The 22,253-nt window shown below is 39.6% G+C and overlaps 1 protein-coding gene across 4 annotated transcripts in view; it reads left to right on the forward strand.

The window, feature by feature from the left end:
* CRYBG1 (crystallin beta-gamma domain containing 1) overlaps positions 1–22,253 on the forward strand; it is a 180,605-nt gene that overhangs the window by 144,962 nt on the left and 13,390 nt on the right. For all 4 annotated transcript variants that reach the window (XM_031680179.2, XM_031680180.2, XM_031680181.2 and 1 more), the window contains 9 exons: positions 1,300–1,465; positions 3,965–4,104; positions 10,746–10,872; positions 12,877–12,912; positions 13,618–13,775; positions 14,470–14,596; positions 14,687–14,832; positions 21,734–21,860; positions 22,057–22,089. In XM_031680179.2, the coding sequence (XP_031536039.2) occupies positions 1,300–1,465; positions 3,965–4,104; positions 10,746–10,872; positions 12,877–12,912; positions 13,618–13,775; positions 14,470–14,596; positions 14,687–14,832; positions 21,734–21,860; positions 22,057–22,089 (1,060 nt within the window). The remainder of the gene's footprint in view (positions 1–1,299; positions 1,466–3,964; positions 4,105–10,745; positions 10,873–12,876; positions 12,913–13,617; positions 13,776–14,469; positions 14,597–14,686; positions 14,833–21,733; positions 21,861–22,056; positions 22,090–22,253) is intronic.

A 22,253-nucleotide genomic window follows, 5' to 3' on the forward strand; every position in this document is an offset into this window, starting at 1 on the left:
AGAATTGTTAAAATTCTATAAGAGAAACAGCTTTGCTAACTTTTTTAATGATCACTCAGTGAAGGGCTAACCTAAAATTTATTTTCTAAGTTTTCAACAACAGATCGTTCTTATTAAGTAAAGAAACTGGTGAGGAAATTCTATTACCAGCTTAGTTGCTTCAAGGAAATAGACAGGAAGTTAAATAAAGAAAAGTGGTTAAAAAAAAATCACTTACCTGGTATAAATGCTTATCTTTAGTACCTATTTATAAACTTGTTTAGAAGAGTATAGGGTTCTAGACATTTATGGTTTAAAAAATTAGTAAGCTTTTCTTGTGGTCTCCATTTGATTAAATATGTAGCACCTTTCCTGTGAGGTTTTAAATATTTTAATGTATTTTTCTGTATATTCAACATCTTCATCAGAAAAACACAATTAGCTTTTGTTCTTAAATTTGAAAACAGAAAATTACCCTGAAAACAAGTTTTGTATCACACTTTGTATTGAATAGTGCTCCTTTCTTCTGCAACTTTTGTTGACTTCCCTCTCTTCTTGAAGGCATGAACACTTCAGACCAGCGCTGTCATATATTGACATGAGGTTTTTCTTTAGTGTTCGGATGTTGTGGGGAAGAATAGTTTAAAAATGCTTTCTGGGTCACTAAAGTTAAAGTACTGCACTGCATATTTGAAAGTTACTAAAAGAGCAGATCTTAAAAGTTCTCATCACTAGAAAAAAAATATGCAGCTGTGGGAGGTGATGGATGTTAACTTATTGTGGTGATCATTTAGTAATAGACAAATATATCAGATCATCATACTGTGTACCTAAAACATACACAATGTTTTATGTCAGTTAGATCTCAATAAAACTGGGAAAAAATGTTTTTGATTAAATGCATGTAGCAGTCCTTTGTATCAATATATCCACTGATGTGACTCTAATGTAGAAGTTAAAGTCCCTCAACAGAAATGTTTTTTACATACGTAAGGAGAAAAAAATTATAGTAAAAGTCCATTTATCTGACGTCTTACTATTTATAAGTCTCTACCAACTGGCAATTCTCTAAAACTTGAGTAGCACTACAATATTCATATTGGTAGCCAAAAGTTCTCTAAGATCCTGATAAAATTCTTCTGTTATCAGAGGCTTAATTATGCCTAGTAAAGCTTTGGTTTTAGGGTAAGTTTATACTATTTTAATTGCTAGAGAATTGGCCACTAATACATATGAGGTATCTATTAGGCAGAATATCTGAGTAATCAAAGCCTCTGTCACTTAAGACTGACTAATATTTTTGCTGTGTTTTATTCTTAGTTGGATTTTGTATGAGAAACCACATTTTGAAGGGCACTCCATCCCCTTAGAAGAAGGAGAGCTGGAGCTCTCTGGTCTCTGGGGTGTAGAAGATGTTCTGGAAAGTAACGAAGAGGCAGACTCAGCTAAGCCTGTGGTGATTGGTTCAATCAGACATGTGGTCCAGGTAGGTTTAAAATTAGTAAGCTTTTTAGTAAAGGCAAACTGGATTTATCAGTCCATTCAGCAAATATTTATTGGATGCTGGGTATGATTCTTTTAAGAAAAGTTTTCATTTTATGAAAAAAGTGATTGGGGAAAATATTTGATGTTTTATGAATATATTTTCTATATTTTAAATATTTGTACACTTTAAATGAATTTGAAAAGAAATACCCTAATTGATTTGTCATTTTTTTCCATTATAAATCCTTAAGGCAGATTTCTCATTCCTGGCCCCCCATTCTCACCTCCACATGCATTTTACTTAATAACCTAGTTTTGACAAGTTTTGTATGAACAGATTTTTCTTTTACTCAGTTTTTTTGTTTGCTGTGTGAATTCTCACTACCTTGTGTGGCTTATCGAAGTTGTATTTTGTATAAGTTGTATGTATGGAAAAATAAATAATCCAAAAATAACTCAGTTGATAGTTCAACTCTGGGATTTTATGTGGATTTTTTTTTAATGTATTTGAGGCAACTTTATAGATTGGGTAAAAATTTATTGGTTCCTTATTTGTTGATGAGAAAGTTGTATCAGTGTCAAATTTCTTTATGGGTTTTGGGATTTGATGATTCTTTACCTTTTGAGAATGTAAAAGGCATCTTCCAAGTGAAAGAACACCATTTGTGTACTAGAGATGGGCGTTGGAGTGCAATAGGGAAAAAAAGCACATTGTAAAATGAGAATGAATAAGAAGGACCAACAGTTTTTGGCAGAGGGAAATATCACCTATTTCCTAGGTCAACATTGCTGAGTAATTTAGATGATAATTGGTATTCTAAATGATTTATCTCTTAATCGTATTAAGTATATAATATGATAAACCTTATGTAGGACCTGAGGAACCCCACTTAAAAATGTCATAGTGGAATAATTTACCTGCACTTTTCATTTGTTACTCAAATAATACTGGTAATAAAGCAATATTTAAGAATATCATCCACATCCCATCTGTCATGAAGTGGCCTCCCTTCATTTCTCTGAGTTCTCTACTCTTTCTTGGCCATATTGTAATCTGCTTTTTCTGTAGCTGTAATCATAATACAGGTATAATGTTGTTTTCCTTTAAACCTGTGGTTCTGAATCCTTTTTACCTCTCTCCGTCCCAGTTTCCTGAAGGTCATACTCCCACTGGTAACATCTCTTAATGACTTGCAACTGGGAGAGGTATTAGAATCTGGCTAGATGAGTATTTAAGCATCCAGGGAGGTGGGGTGAGGGAAGTGAGGTGTATTGGTAAAGAGGCCTCCTGTTTTGCTTTTCATATTATTACATGGCTCGGGGTTTAACTGAGCATGATATTCCACTGAGACAATGTGCTGTCATCTATTTGGCCTCTCTTCTTTCTCTGGGAATTAAGATTGTTTCCAGTTTTTTCCTACCTTAATGCTGCATGAACATTTTTGTGCATTTAATAACATAATTTTCTGACTTATTTCCTTGGGGTACATTTTTCTGAATGGTGTCATATGAAAGGGTAGGAACACTTTTATGGCTCCTGATATGTGATGAATTAATATTTTCTTTACAGATTGTGTTTATAGGTTCTTGACACGTGAACATAGGTCACAACGTATATTCAAGGGAGTCACCTTTTTACTAAATTTGTTCCTTTTGTTAACGTTTGAAAGAGCTTGCCGTGAAGTGAAACAAGTGTTAGTGTTTCTTCTGTTAGTGTTGGTTCAGTTCGCTCAGCAACACAGAAGAGGTTCAAGAAGCATTCGATTAGGGCTTGGGCAGTCAGCCAGGAGAGGCCTTTTGGAAAGTGTTCGACGGACACGCAGGGCATGGAACAGCGACAGAAGTGCAGAGATGTGTAAATCACCATACACGTGTGCCTCTGCAACTTAGACCAAACCAGCATCACAGTCAAGGAGTGTACCGCAGGGGGCTTCAGGCACAAAACGACAGTTGAGGAAGACTCCAGGCACAGCCACTCCATAGACTAGAGTCTCTGGACACAGATGCTCTCAGGAGGGCAGAAAAACTAAAACTCCTGTCACCGAGGGAAGCCAGATTTTTTCAGTAAGGATGAGAGAAATAAACATGTTCCAAAACTCTAAGCTACATTGCTAGTGCTCTTTGCTGGAATATAGCACAGAGATACATGACTGGAGCACAGTGTCTGCCCTGAAAGACCACATGTTATTTAGTCACAGGGGAAAACAGGAAAGGGCTAACTAGCAGGTGCCCTGTGAAGTGTATGTGTAAAGCTTTGGTTGGTTGGTTGGTTGTTTGGAGGGGGACGAATTAGGTTTATTTATTTTTTTTAGTGGAGGTACTGGGGATTGAACCCAGGACCTCATACATGCTAAGCATGTGCTCTACCACTGAGCTGTACCCTCCCCTTACCTTATTTTAATTTTTGAAAAAAAAATAATGCACTTGCTGTAGAGTTTAACACATGGTATAATTATTACTATACATGTATATGTATATCTTCTTTTTTTTTTTTTTTTAGGATTACAGAGTTAGTCAAATTGACTTATTTACTGAACCAGAAGGGTTAGGACTCCAAAATTCCTACTTTGATGATACGGAAGAAATACAGGGCTTTGGTGTAATGCAGAAGACTTGTTCCATTAAAGTACATTGGGGCATGTAAGTGTTTTATTTTCAATACAATTATGATGCAGCTTTTTTTGAGTGTAAAAAGAGGGCTTAAGATGTTCTGTGTCTGATGTGTTGTCCTATTAAGTAATTATTAACTAAAATGTTTTGGTTTTTTTTTTTTTTGAAAAGGCACATAAAATTCTGATTTTTTTGTTTACCATGTCACCTATGCTACTATGTTTTAGCTCTCTTATTAACAATTTCTTGGAAGAAGTACAGGGAGGAAAAAAAAAACGCATTTTTAACATGGGGATTTCCTTATCGCGAAGAAACCTGATTCAAAGCTGAGTAACAGATTATACTTTCTCAGTAATTCAGAGGAGGTCACTCAGAGCATGTGTGCCCTTGATATCTCAGGTGGGATGGAGGCCAACACACGTGCTACTTCCTTTAACATTTTCACACAATGCCTTGCAAGTCCCTAGGATGTTGGTTTCAAAAATCACAGGAAATTGCAAGAGTATTTTGAAGGAAATGGGAATATCTCAAATAGGGGAGGAGTGAGGCTAGAAACTGCAGGCTCCCATACTGGAGATCGAGGCCTCCACAGTGGAGTGCATGGCCCTGGGCATGTGAAAGACGGCCCTTGAGAAGCAGGAAAAACACGAAAGCCTCTTGATATTTTTATTTAAACTCTCTTCCTTTTCAGATTTTATCTTTGTGTATGTTTTCTAATAAATTCATAATATGTTCAGTAGGGTATATATCTATAATTTGTAAATATTCATATATTCAGAGGCTGCTCAGGAGATTTTATTAATAGGCTGGGCATAAGAGAATCCATATACAATGTGTCCGATGGTACATACGACAAGAAATGTCAGTTATGGAGGGGACAGTGGGGGTCGGGAAAGGTCTTGGTGGTGCAGCGGCAGAGACCTGAGGAGGTGAGGGAGTCAGCTGAGGGATAGCGGAGGGACGGGGCGGGGAGTGTCCTGGCCAGGAAGCCCAGCATTGGAAAGCCCTCCCAGGGATGTGAGGCATCATCTAGGAGGTCAGGTGGCCGCAGGAGCGTGAGCTGGGAGGACGATGATAGGAGAGAGGCCTCATGTCGTGTCAGGCCTTGTAGGACTTGGAAGGGATTTTAGATGACTCAAAGTGACAGCAAAAGTCATTGGAGGATTTTGATCTAACTTGTGTTTTGGGAGGATCACTAGCTGCTATGTAAAAATACATTGTAAAGAGGTAAGAGTCGAAGCAAAGAAACCAGGTAGGAGGGCATTGCAAGTGCATCGGCATGGGGTTTTGGTGACTTAGGGTGGTAGTAGTGATGGAAAATGGTCAGGTTCCGGATACATTTTGAAGACAGAACCGACAGCATTTGCTGACAGATTGTGGGGTGTGGGGCTGAGGAACATCCGGGGTTTGGGACCCCAGCATTTACTGGAATGGAGAAATTTAGGAGGGAGAGTAAAATCCAGGAGTTCAGTTTGGAAGGTCAAGTTGGAGATGCCAACTGCACACTCTCAAGTAAGAGGTCAGGAAGGTGACTTGAAGCAGGAGACTGAAGTTTAGGAGGAGGCTGGAGATAAAATTCAGGAGTCATCGGCATGGAGAAGGTATTTAAACCCTGTGCTGGCCGAGATCTCATAGGGAATGAGCAGAAAGGCACCTGGGCACTTCTGTATTTAGAGACTGGGAAGAGGAGGAGAAATCTAAACAAAAGAAAACGTCTTCATCTCTTGCTGCCTTTGGGTTTTTTTTTTTTTAACATAAAAGAGATCTATATGTCTTTTTCCTCAAAGTATTTAATGTTGAGATATACCACTTCTCTTACAAAAGAATGAAATGGGCTTCCGCTGTGGTATTTTCATCTCAACGTCTGGAGGATTTCATGACTCAGGCTTGGGCTACGTGGGTGCGTAATGAGCTGCTCTTAAATAATGTTTCTTAACTTTACAGTGAGTTTAACCTAGTCTTACAGGTGATTGTTACAAACCAGTCATGTTTCACAGTTTTTGACGGGCTTGCACGGCAGTAGACATTTGTTTTTTCTGGTTCTGCATTTCTGTTGCTGTTGGGATCTTAGAAAGCTGCCTTGGATATCAGTGCAGAGTTTGGGCTCATTGAACTTGGTCAGCTTGGGGCCAGGTCGTTAGTACTGTTAAAAATGTCCAAGGGGAGTCTCGACAGGTTGGGAGAATTCAGCTGATAACAAGTACCTGAGCTCGCGTTGCTTCTGTTCTTGCACCAGCCCCCTGAACTGGTGGAAGAGAAGACATGGCTGGGCTGTGGGGGGACTTTGTTAGGTTCCATTAGGAGATTTATTCCAGGGCCTCTTCTGAATTAGGTTCTTCGGCAAGTATGCGCATTAAGAGAATTACTTGTCAGTTTCCTATTTGGGAAAATGAGAAACTTCTAACTACATTTTCCTTTCCGATGCTGTTAAGTGTGATTTATTTCTAAACCTTTGTTTTAAGCATCTGGCTAATGCCTGCACCTACCCACCCAGAGGTTAGGGTGCATCTTTTTTTGAATATGTTTCTAATAAATAAAACTAAGGAATTTTAGAACTGCAAAGGGGACATAAAGAGCATCGGTTCCAACACCACGGTTCAATCCAGGAAGACGGGTTTTGGTCACTTTCTCAAGTTGGATTAGTTGTTAGGACTAGTTGTCAGCAGACAGCTACTAGAATGCAGGTATCCTGAAGTCAGGGGACTTTAACAGCCAAATGTTCTTTGGTCGATTCTATTATGAAATATTTGATATATGAGAAGAATATATGTATGTGAATTATGAAGCCCAGTAATAAACCCCCATGTGCCCATCACCCAACTTAAAACCTCACTGTTGCCAGTGCTCGCAGCTCCCTGTGTAGCCCCCCAGTCCCATCCCCCAGCTCCTCCACACTAGGGACCCCACTCTGGAATTTTGCGTTTTCCTCATGCCCTTATTTTACAGTTTCTGTCTCTGCACTGTTTTAGTTGTGCCTGCTTTTGAACTTAACAAAAATGTTATGGAACTTCCTGTCACTTGCTCACTTTTCTCTGCATTGTTTCTAAGATTATCTATATTGATGACTGTATCTGTACTTCCTCTTTTTCATTGCTAAGTAATATTCACTGTGTATATTTATTTCCTTGTGGAGTATACTGGAGCCCAACTTTTAACTTTTCAGACATAAACACACAAGTAGAAAGAATAGTTCAGTGAAAACCCACATGCCCTCCACTTAGATTCGATAATTGTTAACATTTTGCTATATTTACTTCATCTTTTTTTCCTGAGAACTTGGAAGTAAGTTGCAGATAATCGTGACCCTTCATTCTCATATACTTCATGCTGAATCTCTTTATAATGATACTCTCCTACAAAACTATCATAATCACACCTAAGAAAATTAACAGTGTGCCCATGATAATATCTAACATATATTCCATAACCAAATTTTCCCATTGTTTCAGTAATGTCTTTTATAGATTTTTTTTTAAATCAGGGTCCAATCAAGTTCATATAAATATTGGTTGTCCTGTCTCTCTGAGTCTCTTTTAATCTTGAAAGTACTCCCATCTTTGTTTCCTATGCCATTGATTTTTTAAAAGAATTTAGGCCAGCTGACTTAGAGAATGTACCACATCCTGGATTTTCTGAATGTTTCCTCGTGTTAACATTTAATATGTTCTTCTGTCACCTGAATTTTCTATATACAGGAGGTCAGGTCTAGAGGTATGATCAGATGCAGATTGATGAGTTTTGGCAAGAATACTACTTCCTGTAGCTAGTGACACACATTCACGCTGCATCACAAAATGTGGCTTCCCGTTAATGATACCAAATTTGATTGCTTGGTGAAATTGGTGCTTCCCACATCTCTTTATTGTGAAGGCACATTTACCCCATTGAGATTCAGAACTCACCCTCCTTTGAATAACCTCAAAGTTGGCACATTCATGTTTAATCTTTTGCATATTCCTGTGGTTTCTGTGCATATAGCCAACATTCATGTGCAGCTGTGTCTGGAGAATAAGACTTAGGATCCAGCTGGAAATACTGTTTTTGGTTTAAGAACAAGTGAACAAGATGAGACGGATTTTTCTTGCCTGACTCAAAGGGTATTTCTGAAATAGTAATTGCGCAAATGTTTTTAATGGATGTATAGATGGCTATTGTTATTAGTTCAACAATGTTCATTTGTATGTATACATTGTTTTTTTAAAGCTTATACTTTATAGCCATACTGTTTATTCATAATATAGGCAAATGCTCCTTACCTAAGTACATGGGAAAATAAAAGAGTACCTTCAGAGAATGAAATAACACTGCCTGAGGGTAGTTTCCGCCTCTCTTGATGGCCTCATGAATAATGTATCTTGTTGGAATAGAATTTAGGGAAAAAGAATCACACTTAACAATGAGTTATCAAATTCCAGAGTCCACCCAACATTCATAAATGTCTGTTAGAGTTATGCAGCAGGCCCTTGGCACTCACTCACTGAAGAATATTCTCAGAACAGCAGTCTTTGCAAGAGTTCCAGTTTATATATTCATTTTTTTCCAACAAGTTCCCCTTTACCCAAAATTACCTTCCTTCTATAAATGTTACTGTGACTGCAAACCACATGCTTCAAGGAAAGTGGCATTTTAGTATCAAATGAATAAATACCCTCGGAACCCAAACTATTGCATGAAAGACCTAATGGAAGGGTACCTCAGTAAGCATTATATCAGAATCTCAGAATCGCTTGTTGATGAGCTGTCCATTGTGTTTATGAAAAAATCAGCCTGTTCACTTGTGAAGAGTCAGACTTCATGGCCCTTGGCTTGTTAGCCAAGTAGCACAATTTATGACAAACCGCCATTTGTTAGGGCATGAAATCAGCATGAGGTGTGCCTGTGAGAGCTCTGAGCTCCAAAGAGAGGTGCAGTGCATCCTTAACTGTCATGTTTTAAGCCAAAGGAGGTTTAAGGGACTCCTCTGTCAGCTGCTGCCTTCCTGTGGTTTAGGGAGGTTGCAGTGGTGTTTAAAGATGTCTCTTTTTTTCCCCTTAAGTTAATTTTTCATTGAATTATATATAACGTTTGTATTAAAGGGTGCACAGCAAATTGTACGTGTATAAGCTGAGTGAATTTTCAAAGTATAACCATAAACTAGATCAAGAAATCATACATAACCAGCATCTTAGAAGCCCCCCTCATTCATGCCTCCTCCCAGTTGTCCCTGTAACTGTTAGCCTGGCTTCTAACAGTGTGGATTAGTTCTGATCCCCAGCCCATACACCATGCACAGCCTCTCAACATCCGTGTGTGTGTGTGCGCGCGCGCGTGTGTGTTCTGACAGGTCTTCAGTAGGATTTTGATTATAAATCTCTGTATAATTAGTGAGTCTAAAGAAGTTACAGGTTTGCCTGGGGGGAATCTTTAACAGAAACCATCACCAAAAATATGTGCCTTTGGGCCAAAACTGTGAACAAGAGAAAAGCTAAGAGGGGAGAATCAGAACCATTTTGCTGGTGAAAGATGGCATTTACAGCCGTCCTCTTCTTGGCTCGGTGTTTGGGGGAACCTAACCCAGCTAGAAAGCTTTAGCAGGACTGATAAAGAATGGGAGAGTATAAGTGATCACCAGGAATTCCATATTTATTCACGAAGGGGGAGTTCATTAACACCTCTCTCACATAACAGCTACTTCTCCAGAACCCTCTCCTTTCCAGAACCCTCCCAGAAACCAAGAAATTGACAAGACTGCAGTCTTTAGAGACCGTTCACGTCAGGCATAGCTTTCTGGTTTCTAGCACATTAGAGGAGGGTGAGGCTTCTGATTCCCTGACCACAGCAGAAGTGACAGCTGACAAGCCTGATAGAAGGGTGTGATATTGAAAGATATAAAAACCAGATCCAGGACCTCATAAAATTTGGGCCTGGGAACAAGCAGCCTTACAGACTTTCAGAGCCCCCACAGATGTCACTGCACATTAAGTCGTGCTCACGGCGATGATCCTGAGTCAGTGTGACAGTAAGTTATGTTCAGGGCACTCTCTGGAATGAGAAAAACTGTTGTCCAAGGTGATGAGGAGCTTGGCTTTGGAGTCACCTAGGATCAGCCTTGCATTTGGTACCTGTAGCTGTGTGGCCCTGGGCAGCTTACTTAACCTCATCTGTAAAATGGGGACAATAGTATCCCTTCCTTAAGCATTGTGGTGAGGATTGGATGGAATTCCGGGTGGCGTTCCTTGAAAGCTCTGCATATACGTTAGCTGTTATTAATTTGTGATGCTGGGACAAATGATTAGGTGGAACACGCAGTTCTTTGGTTACAAATAAGATGTAACCTTTTAAAACAAAGCTTGAGATCTCTTAGCTGGAGCCTCTCTACATACAGTGCAAAAGATAACTACTTTTATTATTCGGAAGTAAGAGACATTTACACTTTGAAGCAATTCATAATAGAAAGTAAAATAATGGACAAAGCCAGCCAAGCCAAGGAGACAAGTGAAAGACCCAGAAGAGGCACATATAATGGCTTGTTCCTCCTTGAAGCTGACACTGCTCTAATACCCAAGTGTAGCTGTGCATCATCCACATCCACGTCCTCTCCTGTTCTTTCCTCTCTCGTCAGCGCAGTCCTGTGTTCCACTGAAAGAAATGATGCATTGTCTCTGTTTCCTCCTTCCTTGGTGCTTATTTAGATGGCTGATTTATGAAGAGCCTGGATTTCAGGGTGTCCCTTTTATCCTGGAACCTGGAGAATACCCTGACTTATCCTTCTGGGAAACGGAGGAGGCGTACATTGGATCCATGCGGCCCCTGAAAATGGTAACGATAGAATCCACTGAAATGTTGGAGTCAGTAATTCTTTGTCAGCTTGACTTTGATAATTCTCGTGGGATGTGACTTTAAAGCAATAAAGCAGAGTTTTAAAAAATGTATGTAGAAGATGGGGCCTATTGCTAGATGGAAATGATAGAAAGGATAATTTGCTAGATGCTACACATGAAAAAATGTGGCCAGGCCCAGGCCCTTGGCCTTCAAGGTGTTCTTGGCCTTGCAGAGCTGCTGACGTGTGTGCAAAGCTCAGCCCAGCGCAGGTGTGAGAAGTGAGAAAGTGAAGAATTAAACATTTGTGGAAATACAGGAGGGCAGACAGATAAAGTCCAACTTGTAGGTGTTAGAATAGAGAAGGGGGATAATTAGGAGCCCTTTATGGTAAGTCTAGTGGCTCTTAAAACCCAAGCAGGATTATCTCAGGTGGAGATGTCAGTGAGTGCACGGCAGGAGCCGGCGGAGCGGGGAAGGGGCAGGGCTCGCTGAGGACCAGCCAGTTGTTGGGACGGGAGGCCGTGCTGGGCGGCAGCTGTGGGGGGCGTTGAGCTGCATGTTGGGTGAGTGTCATCCTCCCAAGTTTTCTTGCCTTAGAAGGGAGCCTGTGCTTCCTATCCCTGTATTTTGCCTGATTCTTTGTTTCTGCTGCCAGACTCTAAGTCTTGGGAGGATCCAGGCTGCATCTGTCTTGCCCTCCACACTGAGCCGCACGGTCTACTTGCTCACTAAACACCCGCGGCAGGAGCGAGGCTCCCGGCTCAGACATGTTCCTGAAATTCCACTTTGTGGTTGTCCTCTGAGTCAGTCTGAAACAAATTACAAAGTCAGGAACATGATTTTTTTATCTTAATTTTACCCTTCCTGCCAAAGCTTGTGGTTTAATTACCTAGATGTTTTCTGTCTTTCTGCAAATGCTTTTGAGCTTTTTTCTAAAAGTCAGTCTGCTTTCAAAGAACAAAGTTTTGTTAGTTTTGTGAATGTATGAAAAAATTGCCTCAGGTTTGGAAGGCAGTTTTTAATAACTACCAACAGAACTGTGATGTTGACAGCACTCAAAAAGGATTACATTAAAGAGTACTTACTTGGTTGTATGAGTTCTGATTTGTTGATAAAATCAGTCACATGCCTTTATAAATACAGTTCATTTGCTGCACTTGAACATCTTTGGCTGTATTTTTTTAAGGCTCTTAAATATATATTGGTGAAAAAATATCCTTCTGACTTTCCCGCTGCTGATTTTAACTCGTACCCTGTTTAATATTTCTATGTAATACCTTTTCTATGGTTTATTTTTAGGGAGTTTTTTTGGATTAAAAAAACATTTGTATTATAAAAGTATAACAACCCCCACAGACTCATCCTTTGGGTTGCTTTGAATTTATCTAACAGTTTACCTAATTATTTGGAAGACCAGATCACACTGTGAACTTGAGTGAACTTCAACAGTTTTGTAAGCCATGGGTCGCAAAATTAAATGCCTGCGGGGCCAGGCAGCAACTACATGTGAGTAGGCTGGCAGGGAGTTGAACCGAGGAGATGGAGACAGGCAAACCGGGGCCTGTGTCCCGGCTGGAGGATGAGCCCGGTGCAGGGCTGATACGTGCAGAAGGTGGAGGTTGCTGCCTGTGAGAATCTGGGTCCAGAGATACCAGATCTTAGGACTACTTTTTAAGAGATGTGGGAAATGTACATTTTTTTGGAGATATTTACTGATTTTTTTTTTAAAAAACAAAACCCTAACACTTATTTGGTCGTAAAACACAGCTACCATGCAGATTCAGATTGCAGACCATCTGTGTGAGACTCTGCTCCAACAGTCATCCTTGTATCTTCCCTGCGTCGCTTGTGATTTTAGAACTGTCTCAACGTCCACTCAACAAACCAGATGTAGTTGCCCTGTGCAGTTCCGTAGCTTACCACTGACTGGCATGGGTAAAGAGAATGGTAATTGTATCCATGACAAACCACTTTTCTTAGTTACATTATTTTTCTTTCCAGGGTGGCCGTAAGGTTGAATTCCCTACAGATCCAAAGGTAAAACATATATAATATTTTGAAAAATTTTATTTGCATTCCATCTCCATGCAAGTAACACTTGTGATTTTACATAGCAATTCCATAAAACATAACTGCAACCAAAGGAAGTTGTCCAGCTTACACAGGCCGTCCTGGCTGGAAGATGATGCTGACAGCACTAGTTGCCACTAACAGCATGTGTAGCTATGGCTCAAAAGGTTCATTGCTGTATTAAGTTTGTAATTTGTGGTTGTATTTACTAACTGCAAGGCCCATTGTTGCATGCCAGTTAGCCAGGAAAAAGCTTACTTTTCATGATAGGTTCTCCCTGCTCCAAAATGCTCTTTCCACTATTTCTACTTTGCACATCCATGACAAAAAAGATCAACAGTTGGTTTCATTTTTAAAGCAACTTAGGATACTCTGGTTCCTTAGTTTTGCCTGAGCAAAATTCTAAATATCAGTTCTAGACATTGAACCAAAACCAATTACACATGAACTATCTTTTGAATCTGGACTTCAGGCTATATACCACAGCAGGGAAAAAAATTCTGATTTTTAAAATTATATTACAAAATACTGTTATTTAGTTAACTTTTTTAATATTAAAAAAATCAATTTGTGCTCCAGGACTTAGTGATATTAAAGGACTGATTTAATGTTTAGCTATTGGGATAAATTTAACTTCTTATAAGTTCCTGGCATATCTCATTTCTGTTATAGGTCATTATTTATGAAAAGCCTTTCTTTGAAGGAAAACGTATGGAACTAGAAACAGAGATGTGTAGTTTTATCATGGAAGGAGGTGAAACAGAAGAAACGACTGAGGATGAACGTTTGCCATTTGCATCGGTGGGATCTATGAAAGTTCTGAGAGGCATGTAAGTAGACAGGAGTGGCCTGTAAGGACTTCTTTTTGTTCCCTTTAGTAAAAGAGAAAACAGGCCCTCCCTCTCCCACGAAGGTAGCATCCCAGATTGTTTGGTGGGGTGAATTTCAAACATGTTCTCTTCAGCCAGTCGTGACCTGGATGGGACAGAGCAGTTTGAGGGGCTGGACTGGGGTCAGTCAGCTGAGCAAGGCTGCTAAACTGGCCCAGCCAGACTGATCACATCTACAGTCCTGTCTATTAACTGTGCGCCGAACTACTGAACTATTAGTTTGTTTTCTGTTTTTTATGATCCTATTTTGTATTTTATAGATCTTACCCATTTCTTTAGAAGTGTACACTGAAATGGTCTTGTAAATAGCCAAAAATGTACAGTATTTTAATTGCTATTTGAAGTCCATCCACTTTTATTTGTTGAAGTTCTTTTGAGTCGGTTCTTACACACATACACACACACACACACACACACAATGCCCTCCCTACACCCCTTTATGGAATATATGCATCTTAAGTGGTTTTCTTGGGGCCGTTCCCCTAAATATTAGGGAGGAATTCCAGTAGTCATAACGCCTGAGTCCATGTCTACCTTTATAACTATTTGTATTTGGCAGTGAAACTGATACATGCATTAGAAAAAATTGAACACTACTGAAAACATCTACTCCTTCATATTCTTTCTGTTGTAGCTGGGTTGCTTATGAGAAGCCTGGATTTACGGGTCACCAGTATTTGCTTGAAGAAGGAGAATACAAGGACTGGAAAGACTGGGGAGGTTACAGTGGAGAACTTCAGTCTTTACGACCTGTAATAGGTGTAAGTTAAAGTAAAGCTAATGGCTAATACTTGGTCTTTGGGGGGTTGTAAATGGCTAGCCTTTGAATTTTGAATTTTTTTTCTCAATAGGATTTTTCAAATGCTCACATGATAATGTACAGTGAAAAAAACTTTGGATCCAAAGGTTCCAGTATTGATGTATTAGGAATTGTTGCTAATTTAAAGGAGACCGGATACGGAGTGAAGACACAGTCGATTAATGTCCTGAGTGGAGTGTAAGTGAAATAACCCAACTGAGATTTTAAACATGGGCTTCACTTTGGTTCATGCTAAACTAACGGGGTCTCTGACAGAGTAGCCACTTAGTAAGTACATGTCACAAAACTAAACATTAAATCAGTCATTTGATACTAACTGCCACAATGTTTTCATAACTTCTTTTTAAAATCTTTCTCATATAATATTTTTATGTGTAACATAACATTGGCATAGGCTTTTGAACTGCATGATAGAAATCTATAGATCCACTTCCCTTGTCATTCTGCATGGAAAGAACTCATGAATTTCTTATAAGGGAAACAATACTAGTGATCTAAAATTAGAAACCTGAGGTTGGGACAAAGTCCCATTTGACTTACTCTGGTCCTACACCTGCGCCATTGTATGTCTTCCCTATTATTTTTTTCACTATTATTTTTTTCTTCCAGTTAAGATATAGTTGACATATAGCAGTGTATAAGTTTAAGGTGTACAACGTAATGATTTGACTTAGATTCATTACGAAATGGTTACACTGTAAGTTTAGTGAGTATCTGTCATCTCATAGATACAAAATAGAAGAAAAAAAAGTCTTCCTTGTGATGAGAATTCTTGGGATTTATTTACCTTCTTAACAATTTTTCATATATAACATAAGTAGAGTTAATTATATTAATCATGCCCAGAATTTATTTATCTTATAACTGGAGTTTACTTTGACCATCTTCATCCAATTTCCCCTCCCCGCCCCCTCACCTCTGGTAACTACAAATCTAACCTCTTCTTCTATGAGTTTGTTGAGGTAGAACTGACCTACAACACTAAGCTAGTTCCTGGTGTACAACATAGTGACTGGATATTTCTCTATGTTACAAAATGCTCACCATGACAAGTCTAGTTACCATCTGCCACCAAAGCTACTACGCAATTGACAGCATTTTCCATGCTATACATTTCATTCCTGTGATTCATTTATTTTGTAACTGGAAGTTTGTACTTCTTAATTTCCCTCACCTAATCCACTCATCCTTCTACACCTGTTTGTTCTCTGTATTATGACTGTTGTCTGTTGTTATATTTGTTCATTTGTTTTGTTTTATAGATTCCATATGTAAGCTGAATCATACGGTATTTGCTTTTTTCTGTCTGACTTATTTCACTTAGCATAATACCCTCTAGGTCTATCCATGTTGTCTCAAATGGCAAGATTTCATTCTGTTTTATGGCTGAGTAGTACTCCATTGTGTACATACATGTTAGCAGATAGAAGGACCCCCAAATTGGAAAGCCCACCAAGCGACTGAGCAAGCCCCCCAAATGTGTGGTTCCTTGCTCGCTGACTGAGAAAGAATTCTCAATAGAGGCAGAGGGGCAAAGTGAAAAAAGAGCTGCTTCTACTGCTCAGAGAGTGAGGAAGAGAAAACTCTCAAGTGGGGAACCGTCAGCCAGGTAGCCAGTGGAGACAGCTGCAGCCTCTGACTGGGCCACGGGTCTTTTACTAGGAGGCTCTGCCATCATTATATTCAGTTGGGTGGCATCAGTCATCTTCTGTTACTGGCTCTTTCCTCCCATGGAGCTCAGCCCTAAAACAGACACTTTGGCAGGAAAAAAAGAGAACAAAATAAGAGATCCTGGGGTATGTCCTTGGAATTAATGCAGCAGCTGTGAGACACAAGCTGTCCTGTTGTAGGACTATGTCCTTAGAATTAAGGAGCCAGCTGTGGGATAAGAGAAATGCCCTGCCTTTCATCAGCCTGGAGCTTTCTTTCCCTTGTTGGAAGCCAGTCAGGGTCAGTAAGCCTGTCTCATCACCTCTTTCGTATATAACACATCACTCTATCCATAGGTTGCTTCCATATCTTGGCTATTGTGAATAATCCTGCAATGAACATAGGGGTGCAAATATCTTTTTAAATCAGTGTTTTTATTTTATTTGGAAAAATAGAAGTGGAATTGCTGGATTGTATGGTAGTTCTATTTTTAAGGTTTTTGAGGAACTTCCATACTGCCCTCCATGGTGGCTGCACAAATTTACATCCCTACCACCAGTGCAGGAGGGTTCCCTCTTCTCCACATCCTCATCAACACTTATTTGTTGCCTTTTTGGTAACAGCCATTCTGACAGGGGTGAGGTGATACCTCATTGTGGTTTTGATTTGCATTTTCCTAATGACTAGTGATGCTGAACATCTTTTCATGTGCTTGTTGACCCTTTGTAGATCTTCTTTGGAAGAATGTCCATTTAGGTGCTCTACCCATTTTTTAACTGGGTTGTTTGTTTTTTAGATGGTGAGTTGCATGAGTTCTTTGTATATTTTGGATATTAACCCCTTATCAGATATATTGTTTGCAAATATCTTCTCCCATTCAGTAAGTAGCCTTTTTGTTTGGTGGAGTTTCCTTTGGTGTGCAAAGGATTTTAATTTGATGTAGTCCCATTTGTTTACTTTTGCTTTTCTTCTCCCTTGCCTGAGGACACAGACCCAAAAAATTATTGCCAAGACTGATGTCAGAGAACATACTGCTTATGTTTTCTTCTAGGAGTTTTATGGTTTGGGGTCTTGAATGTAAGTCTTTAATCCATTCGGGGGTTATTTTTGAATATGGTGTGAGAAAGTGGTCCAGTTTGATTATTTTGCATGAAATCTGGAGTTTTCCCGGCACCATTCATTGAAGAGCCTGTCTTTCCCTTTTGAATATTCTTACCTCTTTTGTCATAGATTGCTTGACCATATGAGTGTGGGTACATTTCTGGTCTATTATTTTGATATAAAAATAATTACTTCAATGTACCTTGACTTAGCAATTGAGTGTTCTATTAATGCTGAAGTAAGTTTTTACTGAAAGATGATCAGTCAAGACTCTTTGAGAGGCAAGTAACTGCAAGTGAACATAAATTGGCACTAGTGGTAAAAATGGAATTTATTGGCCTGCGTGACTGAAAAGTCCTGGGCGAGACCGTGTGCTCAGTCATGACTGGATACAGGGTTCAGACGCTGCCGTCAGAACTTGGCCTCTGTTCTTGACTGGGCTTTTCACTGTACTGGCCTCACTTTAGGCAGGTCCTTTCTATCTGGGGCCTGTGGCAGCATCATCTGGATTTTGTTCTCGAATCGTACTGCTTCCAGTGGGAAACTTCTCTTTCCCACAAAAGGTCCAGGTTTGACTTCAATTTTGTAAGCTTAGGTCAAGTGCACCTGCCTGAACCAATCTCTGTAGCCAAGGACATGGCCGTGCCTGCATTACCCGCCCAGTCCCGGAGCTGAGATGTAGGGTCAGTCCCTGGGCACCTCATATACGATTGGGCTGAGGGGTTCCTCGGGAACATCAGAAAGAATGGGAACAGATACTGGATGGGCAAAACAGATGTCTATTAAAATGAGTTATACAGTTATCCTGGATATCTATGTAACTCCAGTCCAGGCTGATGTCAGTTATAATTTGTGAGTGTTCTTAAATGGTTATATGAAATCATTTGACATTGGTTCTGTTGAAAGTGTTTGATGTTAGATTTTTATATTATGAGTAACATAGGCCCTGGATATTTGAAATGTGTCTACAGTGTAATATGTATTAGTCATGTTGACTCAATTCTTGTGTTGGTTGTTGCTTGCAGCACCATCTTGGCAGAATGACATCGGTGACTTCCGGGCCTTCCATTCTTAGGAGGAAATGCCTTCTACTGGGTCCTCTGGAACCCTAATTTTAGAATCTGCCACCCTAATTTTAGAATCTGCCATAGACAAAAGGTGTGGATGGCCTTCAGAAGACATCTGAAATGTTGTGGCTCTGTAGTATTTTTGATTTGAATGATTTAGAAGGAAAATAACAGTGACTGACCCTCTGGGGACACAGCTCAACATTTTGATACACACCAGGTGTGCTGGTTCCTTTAGTCAGAGCCCAGTCATGCGCCCCAGCAGAGGAATAAAGAGGATGCTGGGGCGGAATCCCCTTAGGGCATGGGTGTAGATTACGCTGTGAGCACGGGTAGGATTACTGTGCCAGGGGCCAGTCTTTCTCTTTTAACCAGGCTTTCTTTACTTGAAATCAGTTTCCTTTATAAAATGTTGCTTTTATATGTTTCTATTTTCAGTCATTTCAGGTTATATTTCCTGGCTTAGGCTTTTTTTTTTCTGGGTGTAGCAGTTGAGTTTTGTTATTGGGGGAAGTTGAAAGGAGGCGTACACACACACGCACTTAACCACTTCCTTTTAAATTAAAATCATTCTCTCTTTACCAGAGCCAGCTGCTTCCTTGTATTTCATTCAGTTGATCATTTGACAAATATGTACTGAGGTCTATTATGTGTAAAAGCATTATGTTATATCCTCAAAGAAGTTACAGTATTTATATAAAACATAATAATTGCTACAAAAGATGCAAAGATGCTTTGGGAATCCACAGCAGAGAGAGATGAATTTCCAGTTTGGACACAGGGAGGCCTTCGGAGGAGGGAGCACTGGAGTTGGGCCCTGCAGAATAGGAAGGTTGAGATGTGCCACTGTCACAGGGGTCACAAATTCCCTGGTGGTAAACTTATGATTAGCTCTGAAACTGAGAACAGTCTTGAGGAAGGATGCTCATGAATCAAACAAATGAGGTTTTAGGAACTGCATTTCGTTTCTTGTAGAAACATCAGAAGAAATGCCTTTATACACTCTTACTAATCACTTTCTAGGTGTGTGCTGTCTTTTTGCTCAAACAGTGGAAACTGGGCTAATTTTTTTTTAAATAAGAGCAAAATTAAATATTTCTAGAGTCCAGACCTTTTTTTTTTAAGTGCTATTGTTCTGAGTTCTTTTTCCTTTTCCCTCCACAGAAGGGCGCGTTTGGCCCGCTGCCCTTACATGCTGAGCAGTGATCCCGGCAGGCTGAGACTTGCTCGTACTTGTCCTTGTCTCCCCCTGCCCCTAACCCCCAGGCTTACAGAGAAGTGCTGATTCACAGATACAGAACCCACTTAAACAGGACAGGGAGGAATTTTCTTCTTAAGAGTCTCAGGTGTAAGTCCTAAGTAGACTCTAGGTCATAGATACACCAGAGAATCTCAGTGCTCTTCTCTCTGACGGCTGTTCATTTCCAAGTACTGATTACACTTGAGTTTTTGTTTTGTTATAGTAAAACTAATCTGTTCTCATCATGAAGCATGTGGGCTCTTTTAGGTATGGTTTAATGGAACAGTAGATGAAAAGAAACTTTACAGAGCAAGTGGCAGTTCGGGTCACAAAGTGAAGAGAGCCTGGTGAGCCTCGGGAGACTTAGTCAAGGGTTCACTCATCACTGGCCACTAACTGATTGTGTCACGTTGGACAGGTCACTTCCCATTCAGAACAAGCACCAACAAATAATGCCATGTAATGCTTCTCACCCATTTGTGAACTTTTGAGGGTGAGGATTTTGTCTTTTTCATCTTGCGTTCCTAGTGCCAGTCTAGTTCCAGGCACATGGTAAATGGCCAGCTGGTGTTTGCTGATGAATAAATGAATTAACTTTTCTGTCTTTAGGTTCTCCCTTCTGTAAAATGTGAAAGCCAGTACCTCCTAGGTAGTGTAACCAGGTTCAAGCCTGTACTGCTCACTGCACCACAGGCCAATAAATTGGAAGATGAGGTGTTGAGGCAAGGAATAGTGACTTTATTCGGAAAGCCAGCAGACTGACAAGATGGTGGATAGGACTAAAGAACTATCTTACCCGAGTTAGAATTCAGGCTTCTTTTATACTGAAAGGGAAGGGGGTGTGGTTAGTTGTTGCAAACTTCTTGGTGCCAGAATCCTTGTAGCTGTCCGTGTAGGTCTGGTCACCATGTTCCTATAAACCTCCAACAAGATAGATGTTATTTTCTTTTTCTCTACATGAAATGAAAAGTGTCATGCCCTTAAAGGTTAGAGCCTTGAGAATGGACTGTCATGTGCACTTCAGGCTGCAGGCAACATTCCTTTACAAACGCGCAGAACCAGCATGACTAAGCGCAGGGGACAGAGCACAAAGGTTAGAGCGAAAGGAACAGATCAGTGTGGAGCCAGGTTTGTTCTTCTGTTACCTCCCTGGAAGATTAAATGTGATGATAGATGTGAAAGCATTTTGGAAAGTTCTGAGCATAGATAGGTGTTACTCCTTTAAGCTGTGAGAGGATCAGTAGGGCTCTGAGTTAACTGAGGAGGACACACTGAGTATCTCTGGAATATAACAATTGAAAAACTCTTTCCCCTTCAAAGACTTTAATCTTTGGATTGGAAATAGCATCAGTAAGTTAGTTTTGTTGGTTTTTCTTCTGTGTGGATCACTTAAAAGATAACAAATGAGGATATTCCAAGAGATTTGTTCTTAGTATTCCCAAGAGGTCGTTCCGTTTTGCTTAATACATAGTTGTGTTATGCTGGAAATCCTGACTGAAATAGAATTTTTGTTACTTAGCTGGGGCTTTTTTGCCTTTTTTTTTTCTGGTCAACTTTTTTTCATTGCGGTTTGTTGTGCAATACAGATATAGCTTCCTATATAATATCTTTCTGGAAAAATATTTTAATGTTGATAACAAAAAGAATTCTTACGTATTAAATGAACTTTTACAGTTACTTCTTGAAAGTCCAAATTGTCTCCTTAGAAGAGAATTAGAAAGAAATGTAGAGAAATACCCTCATTGGAGCTTTCTCAAATTCTGTTTGGATTTGGTAAGTGAGAATACCAAAAGTTTCATGGAAAGATACTCTTGCCACTTGCCATTTAGATTTGTCTGTAGGACATTTAAATCAATCTACTCCTAAAAGATTAACGGCGAACCAGAAAAGCTCAGATTACTGATTAGTAAAACAAATGAAAGTTACACTGTACCATACATATTTACCCAAAAGGGTGTGATCGTTTTATTGTAAATGTAGACTTACGAACTACAACGAGTCGGTGTTTTTCTTTCTTCAGATGGGTAGCATATGAAAACCCCGACTTCACAGGAGAACAGTATATACTGGACAAAGGCTTTTACACTAGTTTCGAGGACTGGGGAGGCAAAAATTGTAAGATCTCTTCTGTTCAACCTATATGCTTGGTAAGGAGTTATATTTTTCTGTGAGAATATTTAACTTAACTCTGGATTTCCTTAATGTGTGCTTCTGGTTCATGTAGTACTTAACACTATAGAAACTAACCTGAGATTGTTTTTAATGGTATTGGTTAATGATGTAGAAGAAAATCTTTCAAGATGTCTACTCATTTCCTTTTCTCTTCCCTTTAAATTGTTCTAGGATTCTTTCACTGGCCCAAGGAGACAAAATCAGGTAACTTAAAAAATATTATTTTTCATAATTAGGGACCTTCCATCAAAAAGTTGAACTTATGTGTAAGATGTCATACATTTGGGACATTTTGTTAGTTTTACTCATTTTTATGCCTGATAGCATAACTGTATTTTAAAGTTAAATGTAAGTTTACAGTAAGGCTT

This window comes from Vicugna pacos, chromosome 8 (genome assembly GCF_048564905.1).
Source record: "Vicugna pacos chromosome 8, VicPac4, whole genome shotgun sequence".
NCBI lineage: Eukaryota > Metazoa > Chordata > Mammalia > Artiodactyla > Camelidae > Vicugna > Vicugna pacos.